The sequence below is a fragment of the Chelonoidis abingdonii genome, chromosome 10 (genome assembly GCF_003597395.2).
Source record: "Chelonoidis abingdonii isolate Lonesome George chromosome 10, CheloAbing_2.0, whole genome shotgun sequence".
NCBI classification, from domain to species: Eukaryota; Metazoa; Chordata; order Testudines; family Testudinidae; genus Chelonoidis; species Chelonoidis abingdonii.
The window spans coordinates 37,386,743-37,404,121 of record NC_133778.1 but is presented as its reverse complement, the minus strand read 5'-3'; the positions used below and the strand labels follow the sequence as shown (position 1 = coordinate 37,404,121).

The 17,379-nt window shown below is 40.4% G+C and overlaps 2 protein-coding genes across 2 annotated transcripts; one reads left to right on the top strand and one right to left on the bottom strand.

Annotated features, from left to right (window-relative positions):
- Positions 1 to 297: 297 nt before the first annotated feature.
- On the bottom strand, positions 298 to 3,887 carry EVX2 (even-skipped homeobox 2). The gene is given in 4 exon segments (XM_032784530.1): positions 298 to 538; positions 540 to 925; positions 2,198 to 2,442; positions 3,464 to 3,887. Coding segments are annotated over 4 exon segments (1,296 nt in total).
- An 8,728-nt stretch (positions 3,888 to 12,615) lies between these two features.
- Positions 12,616 to 14,231, top strand: HOXD13 (homeobox D13). The gene is given in 3 exon segments (XM_032784529.1): positions 12,616 to 12,637; positions 12,640 to 13,269; positions 13,981 to 14,231. Coding segments are annotated over 3 exon segments (903 nt in total).
- Positions 14,232 to 17,379: the final 3,148 nt, after the last annotated feature.

Below are 17,379 nucleotides of genomic sequence, written 5' to 3'. Positions count from 1 at the left end.
GGTGCAATTCTCCCGGAGGGTGGCGCCCCGGGCAGCCTTTGGCCGCTGCGCTGCGCTATCCTGCAAACCCGGCCCCTGGGGCCTGCCAGCATCACGCGCCTCGGGCTGGGCCCCAGAGGGTGAGGGAGGAGTGCAGGGAAATGTCAGTCTGGGTCCCAGCCCCCTTCCCCGGCTCGTGTCTCCTCCAAAAGGCGGGGGGGGCGAACGATGCAAAAATAGAAGGAACTTTTCCAGAGCCCGGGTGTGGTCCCCCCCCGCCCCTTGCAAAAGGGTCGCCCCCGGCTGCGGGCGGGGTAGTTATCTGGTGAGCGGCGCCTCCTCCCGCTGGTCCGGGGAGGCGCCCGCGGTTTTGCTCAGCACGGCCGCCGAGTAAGGCAGGAAGCCGCTCTCCGCCCGCTGCGAGGCCGCAGTGCAGGGGAAATCCGAGCCGGAGCCGCGCGAGCCCAGCGCCGCGGCCGCCGCCGCCGTCTGGCTGCTGTGACAGCTGAGGCAGGAGCAGGCAGTGGAGCCGGCCGGGGGCGCCGAGGAAGCCGCGGCGCGCGGCCGCCGCCGCCACCGCGCGCTGCTGTTGAGCCCGGCCGGCGGCGGCGGGGCTGCGTACGAGGCCCGGGTGGCGGAAGCCGCAGAGCAGCTCCGGCCTGGAGTAGGGGTGCGAGAGGGCGCGGAAGGTGTCCAGCGGCCGGATGGAGGTGGCGAAGGGCGAGGCAGCGGCCGCTCCGGAGGCGGCCGCAGCCGCCGCGGCCGCCGTCACCCCCACGTGGGGATAGTAGTGCAGCGGCACGTGCGAGTGGAAGGGGTAGGGCAGGCTCCCCGTGGCCGCCGCGTGAGTCATCATGTAGGTGTAGAAGCTGGGGTCAGCCGGGTGGGGCCAGGACATGGCCAGGCGCTGCCGCTTGTCTTTCATCCGTCGGTTCTGGAACCACACCTGGGGGAGGGGAGAGACAAAACACGGACCGGCCTTAGAAAGCAGCGTGGTAGCGGCTTCCGACACAAACCAAGCCCCGCTCCGGCCGCAGGCAGCAGGACCTCAGGAGCAGGGCACGGCTGTGCAGGGCGCGCTCCCCTCTCCGTACCCGCCCCCGCTGCTTAGCCTGGCTGTGATTTATTTATTAATTATCCCCCTGGTTTACCACCTAAAAACCTTCCTCCAAATTCGCGCACGCACAAAACCCGCTGACATCAGAGACGGTTACGGCTGTCAGGAATTAAGAACGAAAGTGGCTCCTTTGAAGGAACCCAGCTGCTTTTATTGGGAAGCTTTTCTGTTTGCTTTTTGTTAATTGCACGGTGTTTGCACCCGGCAAAATATTGTTTGCGTTTTATTTTTAAAAGCAGCCATGCACATGAAATTCCGAGTTGCAAACGCTGCAGCCTTGCTTCTGCCCTGTACAAAGGGCATTTGCATCTGCCTTCCGCTTTAGCATCCTTGCTTTATATTATTTTCTAAAGCTACTTTCAGGAAATGAACATTCCAAAAATACAGATCTTTCCGAAGCGTGAAGGAGAGCGTCTAAGATTCGCCCTCTGTAACGGAGCAGTTTGTTTTCTTGTCTCAAGCTTTTTAGTTCTCCACTGCCTCTCTTTAATGTCCTATAATTAACCAAATTATTTAAAATAATCCAACGAAAAGAGATTTCACCCGAATAAATCGCTGAAATGCTTTGTGCCAGTCAGACTCTAAATCATTTTAAATAATACAGTATTTGTGTTTCAAGTGCTTTTGTTCGAAATGGGAGAAATAGAATTTTATTATAGTGACGTCTCCAATTTCTCTGCTTCATTTTTTAAAAATACCATCGTTTGTTTCCTTTTTAACGTGCAAATGCAATACAAATTGACAAGGAAAATTAAAAGGCAAATAAAAAAAGTTTCAACTCGGAGAAACAAACAAACCCAACAAGAAAGACAAGACCGGATGTTCTTTAACCAAAAGTCACAGATAAAAATAGCTAAGAAACCAGGTGGGAATTATGCAATACTATTTATTTTTATGTTCTATTGTTATGTTATCATTGGATTCATTCTTTTGCCATAAAGGAGGAGGGCATAAGCCGCTGCATTTTCCTGTCAGTAAGAAGCATCTGTTTAGCCGGGAATTGGGCTCGATCTCATATTTTAAGCTCCCAGACAGCACAAAAGCACCAAAATCCACATCGAGTGTACTAGCCCCGCGTTTGTAGCGCTTCAGCTGAGATACCTTGATTGTGGTCTCAGGGAGGTTGAGCGCTGCGGCCAGTTCGCACCTCCTGGGCCGAGACACATAGTTCTCCCGGTAGAACTCCTTCTCTAGCCTGGCTATCTGCTCCCTGGTGAAGGCGGTACGGTACCTTCTCACCTGGTCAGCCCCAGAGCCTGAGCTGCCCAGTGCGTTGCTGCTGTGCAGGCTGGTTAAACTCGAACCTGAGGACGAAGTGGTGGTAATAGGAGCTGATTCTGAATAGCCTGGCAAACAAGCAAGCAAATTGTGAAATAAAGATTTGTTACTCCAGATGTGTTTGTGTGTATTAAATAAAGCAGGAGGTAACGTTACCAGTCTGGCTGTGAACTCTGATAATTAATGCTAGCTGTCATTGTTACAAATTGCTGCTGTTAATAGAATCAATAAAGTTTTTTTAAATCACTTCATAACGAAATTATTCTAAATAAATTAGGCATTTTAGTAATTATAGAATTCTAGCTTCTGCAGCAAATTAGCCAAGTAAGAGTATATATGCAGAGCACAATTTTAGAGATGTGGTACCGCTCTCATACTGCGATGATCTGATAACTCTAATCTGTGAATCAGGTTTAATAGCTACATGAACGTTTCTTATTTTCGTTTGAGAGGCACAAAATAAGTGCAGCCATAAACAAAGATATGTCTTGCATTATGGTGTAGATTGTTTTTCTTTTGACACATTTGACAAAATGCATCTACTATTACCCCAAAGAAATCCATTGATTATTCTCTTATTACACTCCCCAATGAAAATAATTCATCAAATTTATTTCAAACCTGGTACGATGGAGGGATTTTAATAGTCAGCGTTATCAGAGATTGAAAGTGAACAATGGCCAATTATTATTAGTGTGAATACACAATGACACATTTTATACGTGCAAAAAAAATACACACATATACATAGATACATAGTTTCTACGTATCTATATACTCAATTTACTCCATGTATGTATATTTATATAGATGGAGAAATACAGACAGATCTACAGAACGGGAGAAACTATATAAATATTCATATATAGTTATAGATATGGGAGAAAGAGAGCGATTTCCATGAATATATAGAGACACTTAGCTATATAAACACTGTTTAGTGTATCTTGTGTATCGTAATAACACATCAATAATAATTGTGTACGGTTTTAGCAGCGGTTTTACTATAGAAAGAGCACTATTTCCATAGCTAACAAGTTTAATCAAATAACAGTTCCGTTTAGATCGAGAGGATCAAATAATATTTACCTTTGTTATTGTTTTCCTTCAGCTGGGAGGAACTCAGGCTAGTTGGGGAACGGAGTGCTGAGCAGCCCACCTCCACATCACTGTTCATATCTGCCTCTTGAGCAACTTCTGAATAATGGCTAATTTTCTTCCTGCTTTCCGACGGCGCAATTTCTGAGGAGACGTTGCTTTCACTGTTCTGGTGTTGAAGATTGAATAAAGTGTCTATTTCAAATTTGCCTTTGGCAGGGATGTCCCCTATAGTGCTATGCAGAGAGGCGGAAGTTAATCTAGGGCTGAGGCGACCAGTGTGTTGAGAATTTTCAAGGGCCTCCAGCACTGCATTTCCAGCTGAGTCTGACAAATTCGAGAGCCTTTTGCCAACTGTAGGGCTGTGCAGCCCTCTTTCCATCAGAATCATCTCCTTTCTTATTCTTTCCATCATCTCAGCTTTATCAAAAATGTCAAAGTTGCAGGGTTGGTCCTGTACTAATGATGAGCTGCAGCAGGGGCTAATTCACATTCAGCCCGGCAAGTGTCTCTAAATATTATCTCTTTTTGAGGGAGGCGTAAAAATTGCGGGATGCCAAAGCGAGGGAATGACTGGTCAAAATGACCCATACATCCTTTCTAGCCCGAAATGTCATTCATCAAAAAGTAGTGCTCGTCATTAAGGTAGGAATGACGCTGTTCGAATAATCATTTATTGTAACAGGTTTATAAGCAAATAAACACAAGCTTCTGTCAGTGGATAATGAAGGCGGCTTCTGAGCAGACAAATATATCCAGGTTGAAAGAAAGAAAGACAAGAAGTGAAGAGTAAAGCTCTTGTCCTTAGCGTGATCAGATCTTGCTTGAATTGCTCTGGGGTTTGGCCTCTGGGGTGAAATTGACAGTCTGATTAATAAAATGAGCTGTGCAACATTTCCCCCTTCATTTAGGTGCATCATTATGCTCTGATTTTTGTTTTGTTGCCTTTTAGGTCCTAATGATGCAGCTTCTTTCTCATTTGTCCTCGGACAGAACTACACGCTAAATAATAAATAATGCTTTATGTATCTAAGAGCGGATTTTAGAACGCAACTAAAGAAAATGTTGGAAGAGGACTTTCGGGCTGAGACTGCCCTTCCACTGTATTTTATTTACTTTTCCTTTTCAGTTAAGAACGCACTCCTACTTTTATTTAAGAATTTTACTAGCACACACATCCCAACCATCCCCATACACACAAGCCTTATACTGAGACTTTTAAAAATTATTGCTTCTGATACATAGCAGTTTAAGTGCATCTACCACAGTAGCCTGCACATGGATTTATTGTAATCCTGGTGGGGTTTTTTAGTATATTTTCCTCGCTGCATCCTTAAATATGGTGTCCTTTTTACTTTCTATAATCTTGCTTATTATCGGAGCTAGTCTACGATTTTTTCCCCTTTTGGGAAAAAAATTCGCTGTTGTGCAATTTGATGGCAAAAACGTCCAACTAACGTTAAATGCATTCATGATTTAAAGCACCGTACTGCCGCACTGTCGTTTCATTCTCTAGACAGGTTTCTTTTTACACCCTCCCCACGAAAAGTGAAGCTTTTAAAAATATATAGATATAATGACTTGATTTTAGTATTTCAAAGGCATCAGATATTAGTAAAGACGTGCTCATCACCATCATTCTTTCTCCAAGGTTACCTGTGGCTTTAGTTAGCTGAGCTGTCCGTTGTTTTCCGGGGTGATCCGGAGTAAAATGTCTTGTGCTGCAAAGGACACGGGCTAGCAAGCTTAGTAGACGTGACTATCGGAAAAGCTCTCCTCAGTGATAACTTTGATAGTAATAATGACGCTGATGGCAACCATTTAAACGAAGATAAATCCTTTGTCATTAGCATCTCTGGAGTATTCTTCAATAGCTACCCAATTTCTACTTTCGGAGAGATTAGTTTCTACTCACACAGTAAAGTTTTAGATCCTGAGTTTCTGAGTTTGATCGAGTATGGAAATATTCCAACGTTTCCTGTGATTACATAGGATTTTTTTTTTTTTTTTGCCAAGAGAAGCTCTTCCTCCTAATGTTAAAGTCACATCTCCTAAATTCCTGTGCTCTTGCCTATGATTCATACGTCGAAAACGGGATTCTTGTCGGCTTTCTAAGAATGTATTAAAAGTCTCCCTAAACATTCCATGAAATATTTAGGAAACGGTCTAGGCATTGTTTATAAAATCCAGCATTCTATTAATGAGAGTTTTGTGTCGGCTTTTTGAAATGTGAATTTAGCTGCAGTTTGGTGTCCTATGTTTTACAACCCCAAACCAGACAGAAGTAAATATCAACTTTCACTAATCGTAGGGAGCTTTGAGCAGTGTGCGTAATTTAAACACGAAAAACCTCTATTGTAATAGAAGGAAAGTAAACGTCAACGCCCTATGTATTGCCAGCACAATCCAAGAGCACACTTTCTGAAACTACATTTCTCCATAAATAATTTTAAATCCGTAAGAGATGGTCATATATTTGCCTTTCTTACCCCCATATAAGTGGTGACAGCGGTATCTTCTGTTTTATCACGAGCGAGCACAATTTCCTACACCGATATTTACTGAAAAGATAGAGTTGTCTGACAATCTCCATAAACTTTCCTGTTATTAAAATGTTATAAGGACAGCAGTTCCTTGAGATGAAACAATTCTGAACAGAAGAGTGACGATGACATATTGGGCTCTGTTTGTAGGTACTGTAAACACTGCCTAACTTTAATTCAAAAACTTCTCTGTTATTGACTATAGCTGGGTAATCCAGACTGTAACCAAACTTTCCATCGGAAAAGGTACTGGTCTCAGTTAGATACAAACGTATGTTTTACCAGTTGAAATAATTATTATGCAAAATACCCTCCTAAATATAGAGCTGAAAGCCTATTTCGTCCAGATTGAATAGTCCCTTACCAGTTAAAGGAGGGGAAACGGAAGTCTGTGGGTTGCTTTATTGCTGTCGTTTGGCGCCCCCGTCTGTTCTTTTAAATACTTTAACCGAATTAGCATCTCCCCCACTTTTTTTGAAGACCACAGCTAGACACTACATCTCCAATACACTTACATCTGAACACTACCAAATCCAGAAGAGTTTTGTATTCCAAATATGTTACTGCACCACTAAAAAGAAAATAACTGTTTCATGATATATTGCAGGTGAAATAGGCTACAACAAAACTCACAATGTGAAAAATATGTTTTACACAAGGTCGACTGTGCATTACCTTAATTAATGTTTTGTTATATTATGCACCTTTTAAATAATACTAATACTTCAGTTTCTGAATAACGTGTTTCAAAACGTAGCTACATACAAATTACAAGCCATAAAGACGGTAATAATCCTCTCTGAAATAAATATTAAGTAACAAAAACGATCAGCACAATACAATTAATCATTCTTCTCAAGAATGGATATCCACTAATAAGCGAATTGTTTGATATTTATAATCCTAGAAAACTAGAATGATATATTTTTATAAATGTTTATAGTTTTTTCTTTTAATAATGAGTGCAGTCTAGAAAACTTTCATCACATATTTAGAGGGTTATATCAGCAAGAGAATGTAAAGGAAGTGATACAGACCGATGAAAATAGATGAGTTTTTGCTACCCTCTGTTTACTCAGTTGTTTTTATAAGCTTTAAATAGCTGCGTAGGCCCACAGTCAAAGGATTTTATTTTATCTTGAGAATTGTTACTTATGATATCAAATAATAAGTTGATCATGTCTGTTAAATCTTCACTGAAAGAGAAATTCATATTAAATCGACTGAAATCTCAATCAGTTTTTAACTAGCTTTAATGTGTTCTTGGGAACACTGGCTAAAATATTTATTTTTTTTCTGTCTTAACTTTGGGTGTTCAGAGGTAAGTTGTAAAACATTATGATTATTGCAGGTAGCGTACAACGTGTAAATGCACTGTTTCAGGTGGGAGCTCGCAAACAACTTCTGGTTGCATATGTCTATATTGTCCCTCAAATAACCAAAGGCCCGGCGTTGCAACTGATTTCACCCAGGCATCTATAGGAGGACGCAGGCTCAAGTAGATAGTGATCCATGAGCTTTGCCCAATTGTTATGAAAACTGATTGATGAAAAAGAGAATTTTCATGTGTAGGTGAAATGGTCTGATGAGATCTAATGTTATTGTACAATGTCGCTTTGCCCTTGACTACTCACAAAATGAAACTAGAGCCTATGTTTGCTTTATTTACTTATAGATCTATAGCGAATTATAGGAAGGCTTGTTTTATGAAGAAAAAAAACATGCTGAGATTTATTGCACTAAGGCAATTATACCTGAAAGTTTGTGCTAAGACAACAGGTTCACTTTCTGTAGGAACCCTCTTCCCTCCTTTGCAGTATATATATATATATATATATATATATATATATATATATATATATATATATATACATAAACGCAGGTATTTCACTCTTGTAAGCTAGAAAGTCCAATTCTATTATACAAGGAAATAATACAGTTCAAACGTACATTATTAATCTGCACTCTGAGCCTTCACAGAAGAACGTGTAGAGCCATCTAGTGATAGAGCTGGGATCCTGCATCGTACGATATAATTGTGGGAAATGCTGAATGGTGCAACTTGAGAGAATGTCTCTCTCTGCTTACACCTCAGACTCTGCAAAAACTGAAAGCCATTTAATATTGGTGCTGAAGACTTACTGCTGGGTACAGCAGCTGCCTGGAGTTTTACTGGAGACATCCATGCTTTCTATGAGCCCATATTCTTCTCCTGTATATGAAGATATAATTAAAGTACAAATATCCATACATACGCCTACATATATACATATACTTATATTTATTATACTTCCTAATGAGAGGCGGACAAAGCCACAATTATTATTTAGGAGGACTCTAGCATAGTTGTCTAAGTACTTGTGCTTTTTAAAATATTTCATTGCCATGGTAAATATACAACTTGATTACAACTCAAAAGAAAACTTTGAACACCATATATTTATTTACAAAATTAATAACATTGTGTCTTTTTGTGCTAGCTTCACGAATGCGACGTATGATGCTAAATTCAGCGGATAACATTTTTTGTGATGTAAAAGTTATTTCGGTTTAAACCGCACCGTTTTTAGTTCCCTGCAGCGACTTGTATGTTGCATGTATATGTGTATGTACGTACTTGTATGTATGCCAGCACGAGTTATGATTCTAAATATTGGCTGGGACTTACGAAAGATTTTATACCCGTTTATGGGGTGGGGAGGTGGAAACATGTTAAACACTCACGTTTGCTTAAAAGTCTTCTTGGATTTTGTAGAGGCCACTGCAGAGTGATACTTTTCAATGTTCTAAAGCTCAGGGGACTGGACTCGGTGACTTCTCAAGGTCCTTTACAGGTTTACATTTCTATGAGCCTATGAAAATGTATCTTTAAAAGTCAATTGACCTCCTAAATGAAGTTCTGTGCATCCATAAGACAGATTTGGAAAACATTTTAACAAATACCCTTATACTGCAATTAAGCCTTTTCTTTATTGCAATTGTTTCAGTTTCTGCTAGGTCTTTTTGTTGAGTTGAAAGAAAAAGAAACGTAGAAAATAAACAATGTTTGTCCACTTAGTCACTAAAAACATAAACTGGTTACAATTAAACAAAGAAATCTAGCGAGGGTTGGAGAAGGTAGTTGTTGAAATATTACTAATCTCCTTATTTTGTATGTGAGCTGTTCAGGCTGAACCCAAAAGTGCAAAGTTCCTTGGTTTGCTAGATATGGTTTTGTTTTCTGCAGTAAATCATAGCAAGAGACCGTGACTTCAGAAGGGCAATCGAAATGAAGAAAAAGATTTAAAATATAGCTAAGAAGAGGACAACGTTACCGAAGCCAGATCGCATGACAGCCTGGAAAAGAGGTAAGAGAAGGAGGTGGTGGAAGGATGAGAGTGTGTTTACTGGGCAATCGGAAAAGACAGGTGGAAGAGAGCAGCACAGCAATTGCTTAATCCGTATGTTTAATTAGGACAAAGATTTGAGCACTAACTCTAGTAGATTTTTCCGAAGAGTTTTGAGGACATGAGATATTTTCAAAATCATAAAATGCCGCATAGTCCTTTATGGGAAGAGCCCAATAACTTTCCTGCAAGATGTGCTTGCAGATATCTAGCTAATTTATTATACTGATGCCCGTATTATTTCTAAATGGAAAATTTAATACAGATATGATGTCAACTATGCACACACATACTATACTCTAGAGAGAAGGAAAATTATTCCGTAACATTCTGGAGCAAATGAAAACATCCATTATTACGGTCTACTAACAAGTTTCAAAGTTGTCAGTTGCCATTGCTTTCTAAAACACTTTTTCACAATCAGTGAAGTAGATAAGGAATCTTTTTAGAATACTTTATTATCAAAAGTACAATATTACACAGAAGCGAGAATTAATTAGTCTAGATTCTTGTTCTACACCTAAATGTACCACATAATTAAAGCAACAAATCTTAACACATGTAAACTGGGTGTGTATTTGCAGACATTATAAAGAGACTTTTGACTTATGAGCTCATTATTTTTATTCACATTCATAATATCCTATTCGCGCAAAGCGTGAGAGTAAGGCAATGCTGTGTTTTCACACACCTCACAGACTGGCATATTACTGAGTTTCAATTATTGATCCCAAACCACGGTTCAGAGACACAGTCTCACTGGGCATGGAATCATAGAAACGCTTATTGAAGCGAAAGTCGTATTTGGTGTCATTTCTCGCTAAGACATAACAAATCAATTTGTTTTGATGTAAGAGGGCTAAACAGACAAGAAACTTCATACTTTAAGTTTCTTTTGTTTTAATTAATCACTTTTTTACCTTTTTGTGACAAGAAAGATAATTACAATATACAAATTGGCTAGAAGAACTACAGTACGAGATAGAAACAGAAAATTGCACATGGCCAATTCAATACACATTTTCGATCTTAATAAATCAGGATATTCTATATTTTAGTTAAAAATCCATGGGAAAGCTGAATTCAGTTAAATAAAGGAATGAGTCTTTACTTGTATCCTTAGGAACCACTTCCCTAATTAGGAACCATTTTATATCCTGGGAACAAATATTGAGTCGGTTTATAATTGAGCGAAGTACGTAGTCCTGTCTGGTTTATTTATTTGACTTCTTACCTGATTATGAAAGATTAACAGTAATTAAGTGGTTGGAGCTAATGAACACGAACTTGTGTTTGCCAGGCGGTTGTTATTGTGATTGTTGGCACTAGTTTGTCATTCCTCACCCCACTTCCAGAAACTGCCAAATATTATTAGACTTGCTACAAAGCTAAAAGACCTGCTAGTACTGCGAATCGGTTCGCTTTCTCATTCAGCTCACTTTAAGCCATTGTTACTAAAGAGAGATCACAGGTTTTTTATATAAAATATCCCAACGGACTTGTGATCCTTGGTTGCTATTATCAATGCAAATTGCATTTCAAAACAAAATCATGTCATATATTAATTTCTCCTTCCATAATCTGTACCTTTCTTTGAATCTTCCACTGTGGGGTGTGTGTGTGTGTGTGTTTTAAGCATTCAAAACATTTCTATTATTTTAATTTTAAAAATTCCTCTTCCTTTTACTTTGGAGAAGCTTCCCTGTAGGAACGTGCTGCATTTTCTGTCCAAGTTTGCGTGTTAAGTGTTTGCAACAAGTAAATCCAGAGCAAGAGCGCCGAAAGGAGCCAATCCAATAAGACTGAAATATGTTTATAGAACGTGCTACATTTTAGGATCTTTGCATTACAGCAAGTTCAAAACCGACACAGCACTCGTGTCGATTAGACAATATAAAGATTTGCTGCAGTCTTGGAAAGTTAATCCTAGAGCCATAATAATAATAAGCAAACACGGCATTTTAACTTGTCAGTTTTACCACTAGATTAACTGACCCTTCAAGAAAAAAGCCACATGTAATGAATCCCAGGTTTAACATCTTGTGCAGTACACAGACAGTGGATTTTAATGGCTATCTTGTGCAATACACAGACAGTGGATTTTAATGGCTATCAGCAATGATATAAGATCTGCCATTTATGTGTGCGTGTGTTTTTGTGTCTGTGATCTTACACACACGCATATATTATATATGTTTATGTACTATACTTTTCAGAAATAACGTAAACAGCACTGTCATTTATATACCCTGCTAGAGCACATAGTAAGTTGCGTATATATATCTAGTATCCAAATGATAATAATAACAAAACCATGCAAAGTCTTATATTGCTTAAAAAGATAATAGAAAGATACCGCAAACTTCCGTGTAGCAATCATTAATAACTCAAAAATGTCAATACATCTACTTAGGAAAGGAATGTGTAATTCTAAACTAAATGGTTATTTAAATACATCCCCCTTATGTGCATTTAGCAGTAACAGTTCAAATATTGGAGTAGGATCATTAATGAAAACAATTTGGCTGCTAGTAATTAGCAACTTTCCGTGACTTTGAGCCATAATTTAAATAATCATATGACTCGATAATGAAGTAAGAGACATAATCTCAAGTGCGAAGAACTGCAGAAAACACCGAGATATTCTGAACAATGACAATACATTTCCCTTCCGTCCCTTCCTGCGCGTTAGATCTACTTCCTTCTCTGGGATCCCTTTGGTCTTGCTTTGTACTGAATAATTAAAGGGTTAACCAATACGGTCAAAAAGTTGGAGCGCTTGTTTGTTTTCTTTCTTTATTTATTTTAAGCCTTTTGAAGCGATGAAAGCTTTCCGGGAGATGAAAGCGCCGCTGGTGCTGCAGAAAAGGGGACCATAAAACCCACTCTCCCACTAGCGTAATCAGCGCGTTTCGGAGTAAACGCCCGTGGATCCGCACTGTAAAATGTGAATAAGTGAGGCAAGGGGACACGCCGGTCCGGGGCAGGGGATGAGAGCTCAGAACTCGTTCATGCGCCTGGATGATCACATGCTCCTCGGCAGCCTATGAGGCGCCCTCGGACTCCGGCAAACTAATCTGGAGCAGGCCGCCCCCACCCCCTTTCCCCCTCCCAACCTGAAGTTAGTTTTTATAAACGTACCACAATGAACTAACCTGTTGGAGGCAATAACAATGTGCACCGTGCCTAGCCCGGGACCGAGCCGCAGCCAGGGATGTGCAAGGCCATGAGCAAAGCCGCGAGATGGAAGGATTAAGAGGAGACGGGGGAGGCGGCGCCTCCAGCCAGTGCCGCAATTTTCTCTCGTCGCCCGTGTTCGGGGCGACTCACTCGGGCCGCTCGGCGGCCGCCCCGGGGTTCGCGTACGCAGGGGGCCCGGAGCGCTCGGGGTCCGCGGCCCGCTCGGATCCGCCCTCCAAAGAGTGTCCAGGCTCCGCCGCTCCGCCGGCCGGCCCGGCGCTGGGCTACGGCTATCACTTTGGCAATGGATATTACAGCTGTCGGATGTCCCACGGGGTCGGGATTCAGCAGAACGCCCTGAAGTCTTCCCCCCATGCCTCCATTGGCGGCTTTCCCGTGGAAAAGTATATGGACGTCTCCAGTTTGGCCAGCACGAGCGTCCCCGCCAATGAAGTCTCCTCCCGGGCCAAGGAAGTGTCCTTTTACCAGGGCTATACCAACCCTTACCAACACGTTCCTGGGTACATAGACATGGTCTCCACGTTCGGCTCTGGGGAGCCGAGGCACGAAACATACATCTCAATGGAGGGATATCAGTCTTGGACTCTGGCTAATGGCTGGAACAGTCAGGTTTACTGTTCTAAAGACCAGGCCCAGAGCTCACATTTTTGGAAATCGTCCTTTCCAGGTACGCGAGGGAGAGCTTTGATCTGAGTTTAATTTCCACCCTGTGTTACACTAGCTGGCCTGACGACCTGGTTACTCTGCGCACACAGCCAACCCGGGGTAGGGGAAGATGTTTGTTAAGAATATCACACTGTGTTTCCACCCTGTGTGGTAGATCCCAGAGCCCTGGAACTTAGCATGCCCAGCTGTCCTCGCCTTTTGGCTAGTTTTAATTTGTTCTGATGATTGGACTTTTATTCACTTTTGCCTTTGATATTTTGGGAAGCTGTGCAAATTGATGTCTCGAATGCTTGGGATTATCTGTTATTCAGGCTGGCACTTAAGACTCACCCAGAGTAGTTAAGAAACTGCATGCGGGGAGTGTGCACATGCACAAAACCACTTGCAGACAGACACAGGGAAGCACACACTAAGCAAAGTTCTCTGTGTACTTTACATACATGTAACTAAACTCAACCCCTCCCCCCTCCCAGCAAATGCACTGCGAAACTTTGCAAGCTCGCTATCATGCAGGCTTGGAAAGCGATGACAGACCATCAAGATTTTCGTGCTTTAATAGCGTGCAAATAATGTGGATGTGTAAATAATAATAAGCTGTAAACAACCTAACGTTCTTTATTTTCCCATGAAAACCAGTGCCCAGCAAGTATCTTGTAATATTTAAACGCCTGTCATGCAATTCTAATTTTTCGCATAATGTCTTTTACAATAGGGGACGTTGCACTAAACCAGCCAGATATGTGTGTCTACAGACGTGGAAGAAAGAAGCGAGTGCCATATACCAAACTGCAACTTAAAGAACTCGAGAATGAATATGCCATTAACAAGTTCATTAACAAGGACAAGAGGCGAAGGATATCCGCAGCCACAAACCTGTCTGAGAGACAAGTTACCATTTGGTTTCAGAATAGAAGGGTGAAGGATAAGAAAATAGTCTCAAAGCTGAAGGACAATGTATCTTGATCTATTGGTTGTGGACAGTGACGGAAATATAAATACAATTTTACGATCAGCTAAAGACTTTTGGAAAGACTTGAAAATATATTTAATATTTTCCCCCCTTCCTTCGGCGGCGAGATTTTGTGATTTGCTTTTAATTAATGTCAGCATTTTTCTCTGATCCATGGAGAATGCTGCCAAAACTTGACTTTGTAGTTCTGTTTCTCTCTTCTTTTTAGTGTATTTTAATATCTTCTGTTCCTCCCTCGAGGCCAGTATAAACGACTTTAAGTATGTTGATCAGTTACAATTATAATTTTCTTAAATACTTATCTGTTTTTTTTCTGTAAAATTGTCTCCGAACAGCCGGGTGCCACGTCTGTCAGTTGTGATTTGGTATCATAAATTTCACAACGATGCAGAATTCCTTTTAAAAAAATAATAATTCATGTAATGTAATTGGGGATTAAGAAATAATTACAACACTGTTCTCAGTCTAAAGTAAAGTGAGCCCACCAGCATATAGAGTGAGTGGTTGTTAATGTGAAAATAGCTACTTTCATGTAGTTGGGAGGTGATTATTATTTTTTCAGAAAATAATGTTATTTGGAGCCAGATTGGAACTAGAAAAACATATTTAACTTCAGCTGTTTCCATGACTGTCTGTATTCCACATATTTTGGGGGATTTTACTTTGTCATTTGCAGATTAATGATTTCATACACCCTAATTTAAAGAATAACAAAATATTCTGTGCAGATGCATTTATTCGAATGCATCACACACAATTACTTCAAACAATACAGTTTTATAGGGTTATAATTTGCTCTTCATTAGTAAAGATAGTCCGAAACAGATAAATTTTATCAGTTTATAGCTAGCTAGTAGCTGCATACTAGGAACACGCAGTTAAACTGAACTCCAGTGTTTAACCATATTGCATATAGAGGACATGCTGTATAAAGGTGTGTATAAACGTATGTGTATTTTTATATAATGTATTGGATGCCCTATTATCCTGTTTGTCTGAACAAGACTCTCCACCTTCACCCTATCATGTGGTCTGAAAACGTCTTGTTAAGAAGTGAAGCTTGCTGATACCTTTAAGTTACAAAAATACACGGGTGTTCATGAAAGAAGCAATAAATGATGATTTTCGAAAGATGCCCTAATTTATTTAGATCAGAGAGGCTGGCGGTTGTGTTTTAGTTTTTGTTTGAATCTTAGTGTGCTGTTATGATACCCATGCAGTGATTTTGATCATACGAGTGAGTTTACTGCTAGGAGAGAAAAGAGGAAATCTCTCCATTTGTGTCTCTTGTAATGATTAAACTATGTTGTGTTCCGAATTATTAGTATTTATTATAATAGCCTATTGCTCTAAACACGTTGATACCTAACGTGTGTGGGTAAGATATACACTAAGTCTCTTTCCATCAAACGATATTGTTTCCGTTCTTGTTTTAAGGTCCGCTTTTCCTTGGAATTGTGTTGGAAATGGGGGCTCAACTTCAAAGCCATGAATAAGTTTGTCAAGAGCTCCTTAAAACATCTTCAGTAAAAACGATTTCCTTTCAGTAGAACAACAGTTGAAGAAAATCGCATTTATTTTTACAGCATGGCGTTTTGCAGGCTGCATTATGGAAAGGCCACTTTTATGGCTTGATTGTTTTTTTAAAAAAGCAAGTCAGATATCTAACGACAGGCTGCATTAAAAAGTCGAGAATACATCCCAAAGACGGAGCTCTTTGCTATACCAGATCTTTGTATAATGAGTAAAAGATGCTTTCTGCCTACAGTTTGCTGTATGAAACATAACTGTGGCTTTCCAGCAACTTCAGCTCCACTGTGATATTTCGTCTGCGCAAGAAATGCAACTTCTTTGAGCAGCTTTGCCGCGTTTTAAATGTTCCATTTTAGACTATTCGTTGTGTTCTTGGGTCCGAATCTGCATTCATACACCAACAAGCCTCCCTGATGCAGCTGGTTTGGCAGAGTGTGGAATTCAGAATGCGGCCCAGACTTTTTGTCAGCCCATTCATTTAACAAAATGACCTGTACAGCGACGTGTTAGGCTCACACGGTACCCTTACGCTTATTCCCACTCTCGCCCCCACCTTCCTTTTTAACTTGGAAAAAATCTCCCTCCGCTGGAAAGCTAGGTTCTAAATTGGATTTTCTTTCCCTGGGAAAATAAGAGACTTTTGGGGAACATAAAATCTCTAACTTGAAGGACGTGGGAGGTAAAGTAAATGTCCAAAAAAGTGTTGACCCTTCTCTGATCATCAGTACTGCCTTGTTTAGAACTTTAAAAATCCCTTTTCTCTATATACGTTAAAGTCAGTCTGTTTGTTAGAACCTTTTCATCCTATTTTAAAAATACTTTAAAACTAAGAAACACTCCTTGGTTAGATTTTTTATTACTAACATTTAGTTTTCTTTTTGCCCAGAACTCTCTCGTATTCTATTATACTATGTTTTGATGGACGGTTAGCCTTTACTCTCCGTTTGTATCAGAATACTGAGACGCAGATTTAGGAAGATTACAACTCCACTTTACATGCAAATTATATATTAGAATAAAATCTGAATGCTGCTACTAACTCAATCACACGTGAGGAGTTTGCTTTTAATTTTTGTCCCATGGAACCTAATATGCAGAAATAGAGAGAAAAATACAACTATAGTCAGAAAGGCGAGGGCTTCCTTTTTGCCTCATCATCTGCATTCATTTCGAAGCATTTTTTAAAAAATGAAAGTCTGTAGATACACATGCAAAGAACACGGAAGTGATATGGAAGAAATTTAAGAATGCTTCGGTAGAAAATATGGATAGCTGCGTTGGTGCTAGAGGCAACGTTTACATCACAGGCTATTGGGATCTGCACAGTTGTTTGGAATATCAGATGAATTATAATATACCCAGCCACTGTATGTGCAGTGTTCATTTCATATCACTGCCTGCACCTTACTAAGATACCATATGTCCTCACAGTTTATGTATAGTCATTTATTTTAGACTAACGAAACGTAGCATAACCATCATGATTCTCTACTATATATGATTAATGTATTCACTAATTGTGAGAAATAAGTGTGAAAGAAAGTTCTATTTCACACAGTTCATGAGTACATTGATTATGTATATTAGCAGAATTATGATGATGACAAT